The sequence below is a fragment of the Pinus tabuliformis genome, chromosome J (genome assembly GCF_031772625.1).
Source record: "Pinus tabuliformis cultivar Carrire ecotype Pingquan chromosome J, CPIR1, whole genome shotgun sequence".
In the NCBI taxonomy this organism is placed as follows: domain Eukaryota; kingdom Viridiplantae; phylum Streptophyta; class Pinopsida; order Pinales; family Pinaceae; genus Pinus; species Pinus tabuliformis.
The window spans coordinates 1,290,060,093-1,290,082,817 of NC_142295.1; the positions used below are offsets into that span (position 1 = coordinate 1,290,060,093).

The 22,725-nt window shown below is 41.5% G+C and overlaps 1 protein-coding gene across 1 annotated transcript; it reads right to left on the reverse strand.

The window, feature by feature from the left end:
- Positions 1-20,829: 20,829 nt before the first annotated feature.
- LOC149231996 (uncharacterized) lies at positions 20,830-22,092 on the reverse strand. Its single transcript, XM_089381803.1, has one exon. It carries the CDS (start codon positions 22,090-22,092, stop codon positions 20,830-20,832), a length of 1,263 nt encoding a protein of 420 aa, XP_089237929.1.
- Between the last annotated feature and the right edge of the window lie 633 nt (positions 22,093-22,725).

Below are 22,725 nucleotides of genomic sequence, written 5' to 3' on the forward strand. Positions count from 1 at the left end.
TTGCCTCTTCGAGGGGGCAACCTCCAATAGAGCAGAGCTCGACTACAAAATAAGACACGATGCTCCTCGCAGGGAGACTCTATCCTTTATATATGACTCATACATGCAATACCATGGGCCAATACTGTGGGTTTTATTAATACCATCTATCTAATACTACGGCCCATTTGCAACTAACTGTGGTTCCGTCATTAATTGTGGATTAACCACTTACAATTATTAATATGGGCTTTATTGACTCTTGACTATGACGTGATCCCATTACATAAATAAGGGGGTTAGGGTGGGACCCTAACATGCCCTCCCCCTTAAGACGAGCCTTGTCCTCAAGGCTGAAGTTGCGGAAACTGCTGAAGAATAGTGGCTAGTTCCCAAGTTGCATATTCCGGAGAGGTGTCTTTCCATTTGACGAGGACTTCCTTAATCATGCGGAAGCGTAGTTGCTTGTCTCGTGTGTCTAGGACCTGTTTGAGTTGAAGCCAGATGGACCCTTCTTCGTCCAATTCAGGTAGACTGGTCTGAATTCTACAATTGTTCCCAATCACATTCTTGAGGCATGAGACATGAAAAACTGGATGGATTTTTGCAGTAGGTGGCAAGGCCAACTTGTAGGCCACTTCTCCAATGCGCTGAAGTACTTGATATGGTCTGTAGAATTTGGGAGAGAGTTTCTGACATCCCTTGTCCTTGAGTGATGTTTGCTTATAGGGTTGTAGCCGTAAAAAGACCTGATCCCCTTCTTGAAATTGGCGCTCTGAGCGATGTTGGTCTACTTGTTGCTTCATGCGGTTCTGAGCTTGATGAAGATTCTCTCGAAGATGGGCGAGCATGGTTGCGCGGTGTTGTAGGAGTTGATACACTGCTTGTAATTTTGAGCATCCCTTGAGATACGAAGTAGGTGAAGGTGGGGGTTGACCATATACTGCTTCATAGGGAGTCATTTTGGTGGTGGCATGATAGTTGGTGTTATACCACCATTCAGCCAGAGGTAACCATTGTACCCAAAGGTGTTGCTTTTCTGAAGTGAAACACCTAAGGTAGGTTTCTAGACACTTGTTGACGGCTTCGGTTTGACCATCTGTTTGTGGATGATAGGAAGTACTGAGTTTGAGTTGAGTGCCTTGTATTCTGAAGAGTTCTTGCCAAAAATTACTGGTGAAGATCGGGTCGCGGTTGGACACAATAGAAGTGGGCATGCCATGCAATTTGAAGATCTGATCCATGAAAGATTGAGCAACCAAAGTTGGTGTAAACGGGTCGGGTAGGGCGCAGAAATGAGCATACTTCAACAGTCGGTCCACAACCACCATGATGACTGACTTGTTCCCTAACTTTGGAAGACCTGTAATGAAATCCATAGAAACCTCCATCCAAATTGAGGCTGGAATGGGCAATGGTTGTAATGTGCCTGGTGTGTTGACGGTTTCCCCTTTGTGGCGTTGACAGACATCACATTCTGCTACGAAATAAGGAAGCCCTTTTTCATGCCTGTCCAAAAAAATGATCTTCAGGTGCGAGCATACTTCTTCTTAAAGCCCGAATGTCTTGCAATGGGAGATGAGTGCAATTCTGCCAAAATGCAACTTTTGAGGGTGGATGTTGGTGATATTACGACTTTGTCCTTGTAGCGAAGAATATCATCCTGCCACGAGTAGACCTTGGTGGAATCTGGATCTACTTGCAATTGAGAAATGAGTTGGGAGAGCCCGGGGTGTGAAAACCATTCCCTGCGAGCCTCTTCAATCCATTCTAGAATGGGAAGGGAAATTGCTAGCAGAGTACTTTCCTCCTCAAATTGGTGAGATAATGCATCTGCTACACTATTGTCTTTCCCTTTCTTGTAAATGATCTCATAATCATATCCCAGCATTTTGGCTAGCCTTTTATTTTGTTGTGGGGAGGATAGGCGTTGCTCCAAAAAATATTTAAGACTGTGATGATCTGTGCGGATTTGGAAACGTCGTCCCAATAAGTAAGGTCGCTAGGTCTTGACTGCATGTAAGATGGCCATCATTTCCTTCTCGTAGGTAGTTGGCCCAGATTCCTCCCACTGAGTTGTTGGCTTGTGAAGGCCAACGGTCGCCCTTCCTGCGTTAAGACCGCCCCAATACCTGTACCCGAAGCATCACATTCAATGACAAAAGATTTGGTGAAGTCAGGGAGTGCTAAGACTGGAGTGGAACACATGGCATTTTTTAGAGCTGTAAAGGCCTGCTGTGCTTCCTCATTCCAGAAGAATGAATTTTTCTTTAGGAGTTGGGTGAGGGGCTTCGCTATGCGACCATAGTTGCGGACAAATTTACGATAATAGCCTGTGAGACCCAAAAATCCTCTCAAGCTCTTCAAAGTCTTAGGTTGAGGCCATTCCTGCATTGCCTGGATCTTTTTGGGGTCCACCTTGACACCTTCACGCCCCACAATGTGGCCCAAATACTCTACTTTTGCCATGCCAAACGAACACTTGGACATCTTGCAAATAATTTATGCTTGCGGAGTAGTTGCAAGAGTAGATCTACATGCTGAAGATGTGCTGCCCAAGTGCAACTATAGATGAGGATGTCATCGAAGAAGACAAGGACAAATTTCTTGAGATATGGTTTGAGAATGTGGTTCATAAGGCTCTGAAAAGTAGAGGGGGCATTACAAAGACCAAATGGCATGACCAAGAATTCATAATGGCCTTCATGAGTTATGAAAGCAGTCTTGGGGATGTCAACTTCCTTCATGCGAATTTGGTGGTAGCCTGAGCGAAGATATAGCTTAGTGAAGAATTGAGCCCCATTGAGTTCATCTAGCAAATCATCAACCACTGGGATGGGAAATTTATCTTTGACTGTCAACTTATTGAGGGCCCTGAAGTCGGGACACATCCGCCACTCCCCATCTTTCTTGAGCACCATGACCACTGGGGATGAATAAGGATTAATGTTGGGATGAATGACACCTGCTTCCAAAAGTTCCTTGATGATTTTTTCTATTTCATTCTTTTGGGTGAACGGATATTGGTATGGGCACACATTTAGGAGTTGGGCCCCTGGAACCAAGGTGATGCTATGATCATGTTCCCCTCGCGAGGGTGGAAGCTCATGAGGCTTGTCAAAGACCAGCAGATGGTTATTTAAAATCTGTTGCATCTCAAGATGAATTGGCAGAGGCTTTGTTTCGACTACCTGGATGGCATTAAATTGAGCTACAACTCCATGATTGCCCTTTTTTTAACAATTTTTCCATCCTATGCGAGTTGATGATAGAGGGGGCTCCCGCCTGGAGTCCACGGAGGGTATGTGTGTAGTTGTTCTGCTTAAAACTCATATATAATTTTTGGAAATCCATTGTGATTGGCCCAAGAGTGCGGAGCCATTCAGCGCCGAGGAAAATGTTGCAACCCCCCATGTGTATGGCAAACATGTGGGTTTTCAACTGATAATCCCCCATTTGAAGTTTGACATTTTCACAGCGGCCTTCACATTTCATTGTGCCTCCATCCGCAATTTGAGCTTGGAAGTTAGAAACTGCGTGTACAAAACAATGCAATGCTTCTGCGACTTTTTGATGGATGAAATTATGTGTACTTCCACTATCAATCAAAACTACTACTGGGCGATGTTTAATAAAACCTCTGATTTTGAGAGTTTGAGGGGAAGAAATCCCTACCAACGCATGCAGCGAAATAACTGGTTCGTCAGGGACATTGTCCTGTTGGTTGTATTCTTCTAGCGCCTCATGGTCCTCAAGTGGTGGATCTTCCTCTGTTGAGCTGTAGTCAGTGGCATCTATTTGAAAAAATTTGGGCTCCTTGAATTTATGACATGGGGAGTATTTTTCATCACAGTAGTAACATAGTCCTTGCTTTCTTCTTTCGGCCATTTCCGCAGGTGACACCGTTTGGACCTTAAGTGTTTGAGTCATGTTGTGAGCCTGTGGGGGGTGACCTTTAGCGGAGAAATTTGGGCGACTGTATTGGGCTGCTAATGCACGTTCCACGTTACGAGCTACCTTGCAAGCCTCCGTCCATGTGGGAGGGTGGTGCACTAGTACTTGAGATTTGATGGCTTCTTTAAGACCGCTGATAAAACATTCCGTGTAGGACGCATCTGAGAGACCCCAAGTGCGGAAGGCTAAGGCTTCAAAAGCTGTAATATATTCATCCACTGTACCAGTCCGTCAGAGCTTAGTAAGATGACCCAAAAAAGAGTCCTCCTGTTCAAAGCGGCCTTGAAGAGCTTTTGTAAATTGGGTCCAAGTCCTAAAAGGTCCATTGCAACGTTGATGCCATTCCCACCATTGCCACCTTTCATTGTCCAAATACATGCTCCCCAACATAAGCTGAGTCACATGATCTAAGATACGATTCAGTTTGAAATACTGGTCCATTTGTGCTATCGATGCCGACGGGTGAGAACTGTCAAATTTATGCATATCCAACTTGGGAGGTCGCTGATGTTATAGACATTTTTGTGCCTTACAGCATTGAGCATGAAATGTCCATAATCTAAGGGATCCAAAGTCCCTAAACATGTTGTTCCTACCCCTAGAGGAACAAGGCTAACAAACCCCAGCAATTCACAGAAGTTCTCCACCTGAAACTACTCAAAAACAAGTCAATTCAGGATCATTTCAGTGGCTACACTAGCTGTTTGCGCTGAATGTCAAAGCCAACACTGGCTACCTGAGTTGAATGTCAACTGGAACACTGGCTACCTGCGCTGAACGAGAGTGGACATGTGGCAGGCTCATTTCTCAAGGTGTCAAAACCCAGGAAGCTTCCAAAATGACACTTGCCTCAGGGAATTCGACTGGTGATGAGTAAGAGGTTCCAAATCTCCAAGTGGAAGCAAGAACCTCCAAGTGGACTCAAGAACTGACAGAGGGAGAGGACACTAGTCAGATATCAAGCTAACTCATCCTCTCTCCAAACATCTATATATGGATCTCTCCTCCATGAGATCTAGGGGGTTGGAATTTTGTTATTGCAAAGAATTGCTGTTGGTTTGAGACTGGAATCATTGGGTGCTTAATGCTTTGAAAGGGGTGAAGATAGGAATTCCATTTGCTGGGAAGGAGATGCTGGATTGGAGCCCTCTAGGTTGTATCTCTTCCTGAACCTTGTTATTCATCAATAAAGCTATCTTGGTTTCTCCTATATTCTGATATATTCTTGATGTATGATTGAATTAGTGTATTTGGTTTATTTCTAATCCTAAACTAGTTATGAATGTGAATATCTATCTTTGTGTAGTGTTCTTCTCTTGTCGCAAGTAGCTGTTCTCTTGTCGCAAGTAGCTGTTCTCTCGTGATCTTGCAGGAAGTTGAAGCTGGATAAACAAGAAGGCAAGTAGCTGTGAACTCCCAAAGAGAAGAGAGACTAGATCGAGGGACAAACGGAAGACACCGGTAAGTCTATTGATCTCTCTTCTTTCACATTTCATAAAGGAAGAAACCAGAATAGCTGTACTCGTTTGTTTATAAGGCACTGTCACACCTTAGGTGGATAGGATCGTCCTGCATAGGCATTTTTCCCCACAACAAATTGGCGACTCCGCTGGGGAGATCTGTTTAGTCATTTTATTTGTGTCTCTATCATTGTTTGTTTCATAGACTCAACAGCAACAATCGAACTGCATCTGCTATTCTCAGATGCAAAGTAGACAGCTGCTGCTTTGATCCAATCACTGGATTTGTCTATGATCTGAACAATGGACTCACAAATGATTTGATGATCCTTTGTGATAGATCTTAGCCCTTCCTTAAAGCATCCCTTTGATTGTACCTTTCTTGTTTCTTTGATTTGGCCTGAAACTGTAGATTAAATAGCAAACTGTGACCCAGAACCCAGTGAGAAAATCTCGTTTCTCCTTCAGCGCAGACCCTGTGAAGAGGTTCTGCATTTCAACACAGGTCCCGTGAAGGCTACCTACGCTGAATGTCAAAACCCCTGTGTTGAGGTGCGCTGATCTAGTTAGGCCTTGTGCAGCTGGGGTTCTCTGCTCTGTTTTGCCTTGTTTTGATCTCTGATTTTTGCAGCCTGTAACCAGCATAGGTACCTGTCTGATAACTCCTTTTCTCTGCTTAAATTCCGCCTCCTTTTGTACAAAAATACTGTGAGTTTTTTTATGTGTTTGTGGCGTCATTTACAGTTTTCCTTTGCAAGAGTGAAATAGTCATCCTGTAGCCCTTGATTCAGATCTGTTGATTGTGATCTTAGAAGAGAGTTCATTGGTTGTTTACAGTTGATTATACATTTACTTTTGATTTTGGTTTGAGTTTGTCTCTTTTAAGTGTCGAAACAAGTATTCATTTCGAAAATCGTTAAGTGTTGTAATCTCTTCTACCCTTTCTGATTTCGAAAAAGTAAACTTGTTTGTATTTGTCATTTAAAAGCAAATTCAAAGTTGTACAAAAAGCTTTCTTTTTAGGCATCAATACTAAGAAAGCGGAAAACAAACGCCTACATTGTGCATTTTCATCTTGATAGTTTGCATGCTTGATTTAGGGAAAGTGCATTAGAGTGTGTTGATTGCTCTTTGAGAAAAGATGGTGCCTTTCTTTTCCCCTTGTAGCTAGGATTTTCATAAGTTGAAAAGATATAAAGCTTGCTTATCATCTTTAGACTGCATTTAGGAATTGTATCATACATCTCGTGGTGAACCTCAAAAGGCAAACTTCTAAAAAGATCAACCTAAAATAAATTGAATGAACTTAACAACGCTTTGCAACATAATGCACAACATAGAGGTCTAAGCTAGAGACGTGTTCCGGCGTCGTAAAGCCTGGTGACTGTCGATCTCGTTGATGGTGGGGTGATTCCTCCTGAGGGACGATAACACCAGTACAGATTGTGCTCCCACATACCGTCGCGTATATATTGGGAGACCCCTATAGGCATAAAACCTTTATCCTTAGGAAGCCGTGTCGGCCGCCCTACTGATCACAATGCGCTGAACACAACATTCAGGAAGATCGACCGCCCGTACCTTAAAAAGTATTCTGCAGTTTTGCGAAAAGTTTGGCACACCCTCTACCTAGAACTCCAGAGCAGTTCCTTTTGGCCTTTTTCAGACTCTATAACGGAAAAAGTCCATCCGAGCATTTGTCACTTCGGGCTCGTTAAAACATCGAAGGAGACTAGAGTCATCTTTTGCTTTTTCTCGACTCTTTAAAATTGAAAAAGCAGGTTGTGTCTAAGCGTCGTTAAAATTTATTTTAAACGGAATAATCATCACCATTCCCTCGTTGATCTTCGAAGTTAGTCTCTTTTCATCGTAAGTTCTTGTAGAATCGCTAGAAAATATTTTGGATAGACTAGATATGTCTGAACAACCGTCGACATCCAGGACTATGTCATCCGACACAGCAGCGGCAGAGCCTCCTGCTGCTACCCCAACGATGTTCAATGGTATACCATCTATCCCGTCAAGTTATCAACAACAAGCCGGAGTCCCATCAGGGATTGCTTTGACGACATGGTTAGTTCCTATTTCTTCATCTGGATTATCATCTGGTATTTCTTATGTTGAAACTCAACAAATTGATCCAATATGTCTTCAAAGGCCAATCTGCCCTTTAAGTACTGGATTGCCACCATATGGAGGGCATTATGCCTTTTCATTGTTCCCTCCCGAAGAACAACCATATGGGAGTTTACAACAAAGTTCAGGTCAAACTGGAATTACATCCAGCGGTTGGGTACCAATACTGCCTCAGCAACCAAGGGTTGTATATTCAATGCAACCAGTCCACCCTGTGTCGAATATTCCCACTATACCTGCTATGGTTACTGCGTCGCAAGTACAAGCGCTACCTGTTGTATGTCAACCCCAACAGCCTCAGGTTGCAATACAACAGCCTCTTGTCTCAACGACTCAATCACAACCTCAGGTTAGTGCCTCCTTATCTGGAGCGACTCAGAATCAAACAAGTACTGTGACTCCTCATCTTTGTCAATCATCCAGTATTGGTCAACAGCAAATGGTTCAACAACCATAGCTGGTTCAAACTCAACAACCCCCATTCCAGCAATCATATCAAGGACCTGAGCAACAAGTCTTTGTAAGTAATGGGCAATCGCATTTCCAAAGCGGTAATCAACAACCAAATTATAATGGTTATGCCCATCAACCTTGTCAAAGTTGCCAGCATCAAATACATTATGTTGGTATGCAAAGACCCACTGCTCAGGTGATTCCATCTTATCCTGGGTATGCTTCGCCTAACCTGAATCAACAGTTGCCTTTTGTAGCAACTCTAGAATTACCAGATCTAAACCGGCTGACGAATGATCTAATTGCTTATGCCCCTTGGTGGCCAGCGATTCCGCATAAACTTCCGTCAGATATTCCTAAATTTAATGGAAATCCGGGTGAAGATCCGTCGAATCATGTGATGACATTTCATCTGTGGTGTTCATCAAACACCCTAAACGATGATTTGATTAGGCTTCGCCTTTTTCAGAGGACGTTGACTGGTCCAGCGGCAAAATGGTATATTGAATTGCCTAGAGCTTCGTTCAACAACTTCAGTACCTTAGCCACGACTTTCTTAACCCATTTTCAATTACTGATAAGGTATGAAATGGGAACGGAACTCCTAACCAACTTCAAACAGATAACGGCCACTCACATATTTGATCATATACATGAGTGGCGACGTCGTCGTAGGATGGTAAAAACGTACGTTCCCGATCAGCTATTAGCTGAATGGTTTATCAAATCCTTACTTCCTACAATCACGGAAGATGTGGCAAAGGGGGGAGTCGTAACGGAAGAGCAAGTCATCGCTCGTGCGCAATATCTGGACTTGGTCTATACTCAGTCTGGCATGCTCTACGACAAAATACCTGACGCCCCTAGACCGGAATTCTCAATTCCTCCTCCTCCTAAATCAAACAATGACTCTCATGCCATCGATGGCGTGATTGGCACGACAGACACGAAATCGAAAAAGGCTACATCTAAAAGGGCCCGTAAGATTTCCAGTCAAAATGAAAATGAGGAACTTCTTGCCTCGGAAGTAAATGCCGCGTCAACCAACAAGGGCAAAAAACTGAAGCAACCAGGGGGCAAGAAGAAAAAGAAAGGGAGAAAAAGGAAACCCCCTATGGGGTGTCATATATGCGATGAGGATCATTGGACAAGAGATTGTCCACATATAGCTGAAGTTAAGAAACTCTTTAAGAGTTCAAAAACCTCAGCAGTATTGACTGATCCGTTTCCAAGCCCGGGTACCAAACTGGTTGCTAATCAAAATGCTTCCCGATCCCAAGTGCTTATGTTGTCTATCTCAAAGCAGCAAAATGATGCTTTGGCAAGGAATAAAGATTACGGGAATCCACAGGTGTCGAATAACAAGGCTAATGAACAACCTAGTAGTTCGACAACAACTTTGGCCAAAGTTGTGCCACCCACCATTCCTGAACAAATGATAAAGTCGCCAAAGGGAGTAGTGTACAAGTCGACATTTAATCCTCGTGCAAAAATAACACAGAATTATAATATAATAGAGGACCTGGACCAATCTCCGTCCGCTATGTCGACGCTTGAGGTACCGCAAAATTGCCTCTCCCAAGAGCAAGCTTTATTATCAGCAATAGGTGAAATTGACCCAATGGAATCCAATCTTGTGGCTTTTGATCATAAAGGATATGACCCTCAGTTACCAGCTCAACTAGCTTTCCTTATTCAAGTGAAATCCCTGAACAAAACTGTTCATCGAACAATTATTGATGAGGGGGAATCTACGTGTATTATTTCAATGAGTTGCTGGAAGAATTTAGGCTCACCACCCTTGTCGAGATCGTCAACGACGTTAAAAGCATTTGATGGACGATCATACACTCCATACGGGATTTTAAGTAACTTGCAAGTTGAACTAGGGGGCAAAACAGTAGGAATTGATGTTGAAGTAATTGATGGAAACCTCGATTACAACATCCTACTGGGAAGGCCCTGGATATATGCCATGGCCGCAGTTGTGTCAACCTACTTCAGGAAGATTGCATTTCCCTTTCAAGGAGGAATTACAGTCGTCGACCAACAAACTTTCCTCCCCGACAGTTCACAAGTTACGGGAAGCATTCCAATGATCCATGGAAGCAATCATTCGCTTCAAAATATTGGAGTAGGTCTCCTAAAATACCCTGCCTTAATGGGTACTTTTTCCCTACCGCCTGCAAGTAATCTGGCGGAAGTGGCCACAGTGGAAACCTACAATATGAAATCTTCTATATCTAATGGATTCGGAAGATTCCTAAACATTTTGTCAGCGTGGATCATCGCCCTAATAGAAATACTGTAAATACAGTGGGCTCCGAGGACGGTTCTTATCTCGTGTCAACCTCGTTAAAAAATGAAACAAGGAGTCATGAGGATAGTTATTTTATTGTGTCAACCTCATTAAAAAATGAAAACAATCCCCTTTCCAAATCTCAAAGGTAAACCTTCATTCCAACCACCAAGTTGAATGCAATGAAGCTTGGGGGGCATGCACCTCGATTTGCGTTATTATGCTGGGGGCATGCAAACTTATATCGAGCAGTTTTAGCACACAGTTCATGCTCGTTAAAAAATAAACGCAAGATTCGAGCAGTTTTAGCACACAGTTCATGCTCGTTAAAAAATAAACGCAAGATCCGAGCAGTTTTAGCGCATAGTTCATGCTCGTTAAAAAATAAACATAAGACCGAGCAAATGTTTCCACCCGCGTTTAAGCTCGTTAAAAAATGAACTATCCCGGTAAATAACCACAGTGAATGTAATATCATCAACTATTAAATCCTTGGTCGTGTTTGCACCGTCACCTCCACTTTTCCATTGGCCGATCGTTCACCTCCATATGATTGTTTACCCATTTTGAGGAACAACTGCGAAGAGTGATTTCACTAGCCATCCTTGTGACACTGCCGTGATTGGAAAATTCCAACCCGTACCTGGAATCAGTTGCTAACCCGTTTTATCACTCGTTCCTCAAAAGACGAGTCTTCTTTAAGCTCTTTTCATCTGACTCGTAAAATATGAAAAGATTGCCGAGTTTTGGCCTTCTAGCTCGTTAAAGCGACCGGAAGTGCTATCCCTCCTCTAGATTTTAATCTTTTTGGACCTGAGGGATTATTGCACCTTCATTCCAACCACCAAGTTGAATGCAATGAAGCTTGGGGGGCATGCACCTCGATTTGCGTTATTATGCTGGGGGCATGCAAACTTACATCGAGCAGTTTTAGCACACAGTTCATGCTCGTTAAAAAATAAACGCAAGATTCGAGCAGTTTTAGCACACAGTTCATGCTCGTTAAAAAATAAACGCAAGATTCGAGCAGTTTTAGCACATAGTTCATGCTCGTTAAAAAATAAACATAAGACCGAGCAAATGTTTCCACCCGCATTTAAGCTCGTTAAAAAATGAACTATCCCGGTAAATAACCACAGTGAATGTAATATCATCAGCCATTAAAGCCTTGGTCGTGTTTGCACCGGTCACATCCATGGTCTTGCCATACCATCCATATTTGGGGTAATGCTACCAATCCATCGCATCAGTGTCACCATATGTTCAAGAGAAGTCGTTCAGAAGAGTCAACCGTGTCCCATCCACTGCCATACATTATCCTTCATCCTTTCATGACCGCCACCCTGAATCATATGTCACAGATCGTTTTCACCTCCATTAAAATCATTAGCTCCGTTCCGTGTCACTGATGTGGGATTCATTAAGGCCCTCCTTTGATGGATCGCTTCTTGTTGACATCAGCTCATTATCCAAGAAGTTGATCTATGAACAACCCCTTCAGTACTTTGAAGCTTGCATGCCACAATGGCAAGTTTCTCACTTCCGGCGACAGGTATACATCAATGACCTTCGACCGAAAGATTTTGCGTGGTGTTCGACGCCAAGTCCTTTATTCACACCACGTGAATTGTACTGCAGTACCTTGAGGGTCATTATCATTATCGGTGATTCCGCCTCCTTTTGTACAACTTTGAATTTCCTTTTAAATGACCACTACAAACAAGTTTACTTTTTCGAAATCAGAGAGGGTAGAAGAGATTACAACACTTAACGATTTTCGAAATAAAGACTTGTTTCGACACTTAAAAGAGACAAATTCAAACCAATAAGCAAAAGTAAATGTATAATCAATTTGCAAACAACCAATGAACTCTCTTCTAAGATCACAATCAACAGATCTGAATCAAGGGCTACAGGATGACTATTTCACTTATGCAAAGGAAAACTGTAAATGATGCCACAAACACATAAAAACACTCACAGTTTTTTTGTACAAAAGGAGGCAGAATCTAAGCAAAGAAAAGGAGTTATCAGACTGGTACCTATGCTGGTTACAGGCTGCAAAAATCAGAGATCAAAACAAGGCAAAACAGAGCAGAGAACCCCAGCTGCACAAGAGAAAACTGGTTCAGTGCAACCTCAACACAGGGGTTTTCACATTTAGCGCAGGTAGCCTTCACGGGACTTGCGTTGAAATGCAGAATCCCTTCACTGGGTCTGCGCTGAAGGAGAAACTCTCGTTTCCCTCAGGTTCTGGGTCACAGATTGCTTTTTAATTCACTGTTTTAGGCCAAATAAAAGCAACAAGCAAGGTGTAATCAAAGGGTTGCTTTGAAGGGCTACTAAGATCTATCACAAGGATCATCAAATCATTTGTGAATCCATTGTTCAGATCATAGACAAGTCCAGTGATTGGATCAAAGAAGCAACTGTCTACTTTGCATCCGGGAAAGATGCAGTTCGATTGTTGCTGTCAAGTCTATGAAAGAAACAATGATAGAAACACAAACAAAATGACTAAACAAATTTCCCCAGCAGAGTCGCCAATTTGTTGTGGGGAAAAATGCCTATGCAGGACGATCCTATCCACCTAAGGTGTGACAGTGCCTTAGCAACAAACGAGTACAACTATTCTGGTTTCTTCCTTTATGAAATGGGAAAGAAGAGAGATCAATAGACTTACCGGTGTCTTCTGTTTGTTCCTCGATCCGGTCTCTCTTCTCTTTGGGAGTTCACAGCTACTTGCCTTCTTGCTTATCCAGCTTCAACTTCCTGCAAGATCACAAGAGAACAACTACTTGCGACAAGAGAACAGCTACTTGCGACAAGAGAAGAACACTACACAAAGATAGATATTCACATTCATAACTAGTTTAGGATTAGAAATAAACCAAATACACTAATGCAATCATACATCAAGAATACATCAGAATATAGGAGAAACCAAGATAGTTTTATTGACGAATAACAAGGTTCAGGAAGAGATACAACCCAGAGGGCTCCAATCCAGCATCTCCTTCCCAGCAAATGGAATTCCTATCTTCACCCTTTTCAAAGCATTAAGCACCCAATGATTCCAATCTCAAGCCAACAACAATTCTTTGCAATAACAAAATTCCAGCCTCCAGATCTCATGGAGGAGAGATCCATATATAGATGTTTGGAGAGAGGATGAGTCAGCTTGAGATCTGACTAGTGTCCTCTCCCTCTGTCAGTTCTTGAGTCCACTTGGAGGTTCTTGCTTCCACTTGGAGATTTGGAACCTCTTACTCATCACCAGTCGAATTCCCTGAGGCAAGTGTCATTTTGGAAGCTTCCTGGGTTTTGACACCTTGAGAAATGAGCCTGCCACATGTCCACTCTCGTTCAGCGCAGGTAGCCAGTGTTCCAGTTGACATTCAACGCAGGTAGCCAGTGTTGGCTTTGACATTCAGCGCAAACAGCTAGTGTAGCCACTGAAATGATCCTGAATTGACTTGTTTTTGAGCAGTTTCAGGTGGAGAACTTCTGTGAATTGCTGTGGTTTGTTAGCCTTGTTCCTCTAGGGGTAGGAACAACATGTTTAGGGACTTTGGATCCCTTAGATTATGGACATTTCATGCTCAATGCTGTAAGGCACAAAAATGTCTATAATAGTTGCCCCCTAAAGTATGAGGCTGTTTATCAGGTGAAATGCTTTATCAGGGGGATCCGAAGTTCATCCAAAGCTGAGAGGAGACCTGTAATAAGATACAATACAATACATTATTTTTCATACTGCTTTCATGATCTAGCTGAGGCGGGCATTCCCATGCTCAGCTTTATAAATTCATTTTTCTGTACATAGAACAGACAATCGTCTGATGGTAGACTGATAATTTTGATGAAATTGTCATCCTTTGAGTAGGATGATTATCTGCTGCAATGATGTACATGTCAATGTCTTTATCTTTTCTGAATATATATCGCAGCCCGGATGGATGAAACTAGATCCGGGGTCTTCAAACTCGTTCGATCTTCACTCTAAGTACAAGTCGATCCATGTGAGAAATGTTCTGAAGTCGAACATGGAAAGACATCGCTTGATTACCGGTCAATGATGTAAACCGTTAACAAGCGCGAGAGGAATCACCGATAATGATAATGACCCTCAAGGTACTGCAGTACAATTCACGTGGTGTGAATAAAGGACTTGGCGTCGAACACCACGCAAAATCTTTCGGTCGAAGGTCATTGATGTATACCTGTCGCCGGAAGTGAGAAACTTGCCATTGTGGCATGCAAACTTCAAAGTACTGAAGGGGTTGTTCCTAGATCAACTTCTTGGATAATGAGCTGATGTCGACAAGAAGCGATCCGTCAAAGGAGGGCCTTAATGAATCCCACATCAGTGACACGGAACGGAGCTAATGATTTTAATGGAGGTGAAAATGATCTGTGACATATGATTCAGGGTGGCGGTTGTTATGAAACCAGCTCACAAAAAGATAGAAAAGAGAGATCCACGCCTTAGAATTCAGCCTCTTCGAGGGGGCAACCTCCTTTACATTACATAAATGAACAATTCTTGGATGATACAAATGACAAAACCTCCTTTCTATATATAGGAGTCTAAGGAGTCACAATATAATCCAGCCGACCTAACAATAATAATATAAAGCCACAAAAATAACAATAGAGGGATTCTATGGGGCACAGAAATAACAATATGGGGGTAATAGGGGCACAACAATATAAATAGGGGTATAACTACAATAGTAATGGGGTAATCACTAGTATTATAGGGACCCAACATGCCCCTCTCCTTCAAAAAAGTGTTGTCCTCAACGCTTGAGTAGTTCTGGATACTTCTGCATAAAATTCTCATCCTCCCATGTGGAATCTTCAGCGGATAAGTTCTTCCACTTGATAAGATACTCTGAAATTGATCGATTTCGTAGCTGTCGAGTTCTTGTTTCTGTGACTGCTTCCGGTTCCAATATAATTTTTCCTTCCTCGTCAAGTTCTGGCAATATTGTTTGAATTGGGAGCTTGTCACCTATAACCTTCTTTAAACATGAAACATGGAAAACTGGGTGCAATCGAGAAGCTGCAGGAAGCTCCAATTTGTATGCCATAGTACCAATCTTTTGCAACACCTTGTACGGACCATAATACTTTGGTGATAATTTATTATCCTTCTTAGCTTGCTTTAGGGACATTTGCTTATATGGTTGTAGCCGTAGGAATACCCAATCACCTACATCAAAACTTCTTTCACTGCGATGTTGATCTGCCTGTTGTTTCATTCTATTTTGTGCCAACACGAGGTTATCCTTTAAGAGTTGGAGGACTTGTTGTTGATGTTCGATGTGATGTTCCACTGCCTGAACCTTAGAATTTTCTCTTAAATATGATGTGATGGATGGTGGTTGATACCCATAAAGTGCCATAAATGGGGTCATTTTTGTTGCTGTATGGAAGGAAGTGTTATACCACCATTCAGCCAGAGGCAACCATTTGACCCATTGTGTCTGTTTATCAGATACAAAGCAACGAAGATATCCTTCCAAACATTTGTTTACTATCTCAGTTTGCCCATCAGATTGAGGATGATAAGATGAGCTATGAGCTAACTGAGTACCAAGACAAGAAAATAATTCTGTCCAAAAATTTCCAGTGAAAATGGGATCTCTGTCACTTACAATAATCTTTGGGTTTCCATGTAGCTTTTGAACTGTTTCCATAAATGCAGTAGAAACTGTACTGGCTTTAAATGGATGTGATAATGCACAAAAGTGTGCATACTTGGTAAGTCTGTCAACTACCACCATGATGACACTCTTTCCCTCAGACTTGGGTAAACCTGTGATAAAATCCATTGAAACCTCCTCCCAACGTTGGCTTGGAATGGATAAAGGTTGTAATAGACCTGGTGTCTTAATTGTTTCAACTTTATTTTGTTGGCAAACCAAACATTCCGCCACAAACTTTTGAATATCTGATTTAAGGCCATCCCAAAAAAATTCCTTCTTAACCCTGTGGTAAGTTTTTAAAAATCCTGAGTGCCCTCCTAAGGGAGAAGTGTGCAATTCCATAAGAATCTTTTGTTTTAGCTGGGAATTCTTACAGAGGTATAAGCGATCTTTGTACCATAACGAATCATTTTGCCAGCTAAATGTATCAGAAGTACTGGAATCTTGTTGTAGCTTTCGAATAAGTGCCCACACTTCTTCGTCATTCTTCCATTCCTCCCTTGCTTCGTTTATCCAATCTGGTTGGATAATAGAAATGGCACACAACAATGCTTCCACATCCTCATCCTTTCTTGAGAGTGCATCTGCCACCACATTTTGCTTCCCTTTTTTGTAGATGATTTCAAAGTCATAACCCAACATCTTTGTGACCCACTTTTGTTGCTCTTCAGAGGATAATCTTTGTTCTAAAAAGTATTTAAGGCTATCATGATCCGTTTTTACCTTGAAGTGTCTTCCCATTAGGTAGGGTCGCCATTTCTTAAGTGCATGGAGTATTGCCAACATTTCCTTCTCATAAATAGCTTTGCTTAAAAACTTTCCCTTGATTGGACGACTTTCAAAAGCAATGGGTCTTTCATCTTGCATTAGAACAACACCAATTCCATTTCCTGAAGCATCACATTCCACAATAAAGGTTTTTGTGAAGTCCGGTGTAGCTAAGACCGGTGCTTGGCACATTGCCTCTTTAAGATGTTCAAAGGCCTTTGTTGCTTCCGAAGTCCATGAAAATGAATCTTTCTTCAATAATGTTGTTAGAGGTGCTGCTATTCTCCCATAATTCTTAACAAACTTGCGATAATACCCTGTCAACCCAAGAAATCCTCGCAGATGCTTTATGGATGTGGGGATTTTCCATTCCTTAATGGCTTTAATTTTGCTAGGGTCTACCTTAACTCCTTCATGAGATACAATATGACCCAAATATTCCACCTCCTGGACTCCAAAGAAACATTTGGATCTTTTTGCATATAATTGTTTCTCCTCCAATAGTTGTAGCACCCTGTCAACATGTTCAACATGATCCTTCCAAGACTTGCTGTAGATTAGTATATCATCAAAAAATACTAACACAAATTTTCTAAGGAATGGTTTGAAAATTGAATTCATCAAACCTTGAAATGTTGAAGGTGCATTGGTAAGGCCAAAAGGCATGACCAAAAATTCATAATGACCCTCATGAGTTCTAAATGCCGTTTTCGGAATGTCTTCAATCTTCATTCTGATTTGATGATATCCCGAACGAAGATCCAACTTGGTGAAGTAAATTGATCCATGCAATTCATCCAGTAATTCATCAATAACAGGAATGGGGAACTTATCTTTAATAGTGAGCTTGTTGAGCTCCCTATAATCTGGACACATGCGCCATGATCCATCCTTCTTGTGCACCAATACTACTGGAGCTGAGAAAGAACTTTGACTCGGTTGAATTATACCAGCCTCTAGCATTTCTGCAACCATACGTTCAATTTCACTTTTTTGGACATAGGGATATCTGTACGGCCTGATGTTTGGAGGAACACTTCCTGGAATCAGATGAATAGCATGATCATGATCACGCATAGGTGGGAGACCTTTGGGAGTCTCAAATACCTTGGAATGATTGTCCAGGACTTTTTGGAGATCTGGAGAAATAGATGATTCCAATGTGGAAACATCTAGCGAACATAATTGTGCAATTACACCTCTTTGCTCCTTTTTTAGAAGCTTTGTCATGCCATTAGAGCTGATTATCTTTCCTGGTTTCCCTGCAATACCCCTTAATTCAACTTCCTTTCCTTCCACAGAAAATTTCATGAAAAGTTCTTGAAAATTAAAAGCTATTGTACCCAAGGATTGTAGCCATTGGACTCCTAGTACAACATCAGCACCTCCCATTGGAATGGAAAGCATTGGGCTAGTCACATTTCTCCCATGGATAGCTTGATATTATGGCACTTTCCAGAACAATTTATTGTTCCTCCATTTGCAATCATCACTTGACACTCTGGTGCTGGATATAGGAAGCAATTCAATTCTTTTGCTACCCTACAATGAATAAAATTGTGGGTGCTTCCTGAATCAATCAACACTATTACCTTTTTCTTCTTGATTTGTCCTTCTATCTTGATGGTTTGAGGAGTGGTAATTCCCGCCAATGCATTACAAGATATGGTCGGATTTATTTGTTCTTCATCTAGGCTTTGTTCCTGGAATATATCCTCTTCTTTTGACCTTTCTTGCTCCTTTTCTTCTTCCTCTTCACAATCTATGTAGAATAATTTCTTCTCAGCACACTTATGACCTTTTGTGTATTTGCTATCACAATTGTAACAAAGCCCTTTTGCTCTTTTTTCTTCCAATTGTTGTGGTGTCAACCTTGTAGGTTGTGGAAGACTATGGGCAACAACACTTCCGTCTTTATAGTTGTGAATGGTATGCTTCCTAGTTGCCATAATTTTGCTTTCCATTTTTCTTGCTAACCTGAATGCCTTCTCTAATGAATCAGGTTCCCAAAGGCGCACATCATGTTGGATATTATCCTTTAAAGACCCTATGAACACATCAATCCTATGCTCCTCTGGAATATCTTTTACCCTTATGTTCAATTTTTGGAACTCCTCAATGTGCTCCATTATTGAACCCTTTTGTTTGAGACTTATCAATTGGCTAAAAAAAGTGTTGCTTTTTGTATCCTCATAATGTGCTATCAATTCTTCCGTAAAAATTGCCCAAGTGATAAATTGTTTACGAGAACAAAGCCATTGATACCATACAAACTGATTTGGTTCCAAATATAAAGTTTCCATACGTACCTTTTGTGTGTTTTGCACATTATTGAGATCGAAGAATTGCTCCATCTGTAATATCCATGTGGCGGGATCCTTGCCATCAAACTTCCTCATATCGATTTTTGGAACATGGTGAGTCTTCGATCCAACATTAGAGTCTATGGAATCATGATTAACATTTCTTTTGTTCTCATCATGAGTTTCCTTTACTACCTTTTCACCATTAGTGACCCTTTCTTGTAGCAACTTCTTCAATTCTTCCATGTTTGTCTTCAAATCTATCTTCAAATTTGCCATCGAATCATCCATCTTAGCTTCTGTTATCACAAAATCGTGTACTAAGGGCTGCTACTTAGCAAGATCTCATGCAACTATTTCAAACCAGGCTTTAGACTAAGGCTTAGCCTCCTTAGTCAGAGAGGGCTCTCTCACAGATTCTTGATATGAATTAAGAACAAGAAAAGATGGCTAACTCTTCAAACAGTACATGAAAATAAGCTGGTTGGAACAACGAAATAACACTTCTTCCATTGGGCTCATGGAGTCAAACACCTCTGCAGTAAACTATTAACTACTCAATCATGGAAGCCAAGGCATATAATGTTTAAACCCTCAGAACATTTCTCAAAAAGAACCTCAACTCATAAACATACACAGGAAGTCTGAGCACTAGGTGAATTCAGAGTGATTGCATATTTAGTGAGCTGTAAAACATAAAGGATAAAAACAAAACCACATATACTCTGAGCATTTGAACACATGATGAATCTTGGGAAGAAAAAGTAATCTTCATATTACTGTCAAAAGTCTTTTACATAAGCTGATATAAAAAACTCTGTTTTTTCATAAATCTCCAACCCCTATTACATCCTAGTCTGATCCATTTATAGGAATACATTCTTCCCTCTCTAGAGCGAGCTCAAAGGCTCTATTAACTACTCCTATATGCTATTTAACTAATTCATTAATTACAAAAGTGCTGAGCTGTAATTACACAAAATCCTAATCAAACTAAAACACTAATTCCATTCTCCTCGTAACATGATTCTTCTTGGATCCTTGACAGCTGTCCTCCTTCAGTTAGGCTGAGATGGCTGAGCTAAAGATGCAATAAACCAGCTAACCTTGGATGCTTGAAAGCGCTGATGGCTCATTAATTGACCCAAATATGTGCTCTGTTTTTACGGTCTCTGTCTCCCAACATTCTCCGAAAATGTAGCAGCATGTTCCCAAATCTTTAATAACTCAAAGTATTGAACGCTGCTACCAAATACCATGTCTCCAGATGAGCTGTAGGCTGTATTGATGTACAGGTGTCTCTCTTCTAACATTCCCGGTCAAACTGTTTATTCTGCATTGAAAACATCACCTACAGCAGTTTCGTAGCGCGCTACGAAACTGCTGTGTGATTTAAAAAACACAGTCTTCCTCTAAACTCCTCACAAAATTGAATAGCTGTTGTTGCCATTCTTCAGTTTCACCTTTGCTATGCTGAGATTCAGAATCACATTCTCTGTATCCTTCATAAGGTTAGAGTGGGTTACCTTCTTTTCCTCATCAAAGATCACCTCAAGCTTAGGCCTAACATAATTATTGAGAATTGAAGCACTTGGAAAAACACCTGTGAGGAAATCATTAAATGGACTGGAATTCTACCCTGATCCTTGATGTCTTGATGCAAGCAACTTGAGGATTACCTTGAAGCTTTGGAGGAGCAGCAATTCTAAAATACAGTTACAAAACCGGAATGTCTGCATACTACAAAACCATAGAGGGTAGAATCAAACTAAATGAGAGGCATCCACCCTGTCATTGCTGTTACGGTCTTTTGACTTCCATGTTTCTAGAACACATTGCATTGCATAGTTGCACCTCCATGGCACATGGTCAAGAAACATGGAGGGTGAAACAATAATGTCCTTAAAGCTTTCTCTATGTCTTAAAATAGCTCTGTGAGATGCATCCGCACGGTGAAACCAATTCAAATTTTTCCATGAAGACCATGTAGTCTGCTTGGCTTCTGGGATGATATGAATAACCAAGCCAAGAACGAACATCTCCACTGACTCTGCCTCTGACACATCAGGGCCCAAATCTGTATTCACAGGTTGGGATATTGAATCTCCAGAAGTGCCATTCTCTATCACTATATCAGTATAGTGGGCATGCAATTCATTAGAATAAACCTCATCTTTATAGCTAGCATCTTGCTGATTGTTGCCATGATTCTCTGTGTCTGAATCCTCAATTAACACTGTACATTCATCAAAGGAAAGTTTGTCCCTTGATTCAGCACTTTTTATCTTGTACTTAAAACGTCTCTGCTTGTGTCTCCGATTCTTATCCCTTGGGACCATCGAGCCTGAATGCCCAACAAATCGCAAAGCATACCCATGACACTCTCCATCAGGCCCCAATATAGAAGAAAGGAATCCTTTCTTTCGATGAGATGATGCATCTTGACCACCTCCAGGTCCATTTCTACTCTCATAGGTCTGATCTAAAGCTATCTGATCTGCATTTTCGAAATTTCCATCTAGTTGTATACAGAGCTCCCTAGCTGCCTCAACTATGCCTGAATGCCCAAAATGCGGGAAAGTTGTGGCAACACGTTGCTTTACATTATCATCTAGGATATCACTATTAAGCAGTCCATCCAAATCTGTTTCTGACAGCGCACATTCCCTACAGAGAACATCTGTCAAAAGATCTTCGGGAGTTTCAGTTCCTCTAACAGAAATGACACCACACTGCAAATGGTGCAGCACCACAGCAAAATATGCAGATTCCCATTTCGCTTGATAGACACGTCCTTTTCGTAGGGTGTCAGGAGGTAGATTAACAAATTTCAGATATGCCGCATCATGACCCCGCCACCAATTGTCACCTTGTAATACAAGTCTCCTGTTACGGCTCCAAGGGGTCAAAACACCTTGCCGATATAGCCATGCACATGGAAATATAATTGGATTTTTAACATTAACATTCCATAAGAACATATCTGGTTTATACATTTTACCAAACAGTAGGCATGCGTTCTCCATACTACTGCAAGTGGCATACTTGCTTACAAACTTGGTGTCGAGATTGATAATCTAGCTAAGTCCATGTCTGTGCATATGACAATATACTTCCTTCACTGCTCCCTGTTTTCATATTCTGTCTCCACATGCTTTCCACAGAGAAGTATACGAATTGCATCCGCATATAATAGCTTGTCGGCCCAACTCTTATTTTAATAAGCGAAGTTCATCTCTCAACATGTAACAATGTACTTCCTTCACTACTCCATAGTTTACCGGAAGCTCAAGTGCGCAAAAGGAAGCCATAGCTTCACCGCTTCACACTCTCTGTCGACATCTGTCTCCATCACTGGCGGTGCTGCCGTTCATCAGCATCATATTGCGCATATCGACTGCTCTACCCAAGCTTTTATGTTTGCAATATTGTTTAATTAAGAGATTACAACTGACATCATCTAGAATGAAACTCCTTTCTGACATTTTTTGTAAAAAATATTTTGTTTCCATTATTCTGCCTGTGGTGCAAAGCCCTTGAATCAAGGCATTAAGAGAAACACTGCCTGCCACATAGCCCCCTTTTTTTTATTAAGTAATGCAGCTCCAGAGCTTTGTTGATAGCACCATTACCGCATTGATAATTGATGAGCATGTAGT

What these genes read in the sequence shown, in the direction of transcription:
- LOC149231996 (XM_089381803.1), bottom strand. Translation starts at nt 22,092, where the DNA reads ATGGAGAACGCATGCCTACTGTTTGGTAAAATGTATAAACCAGATATG.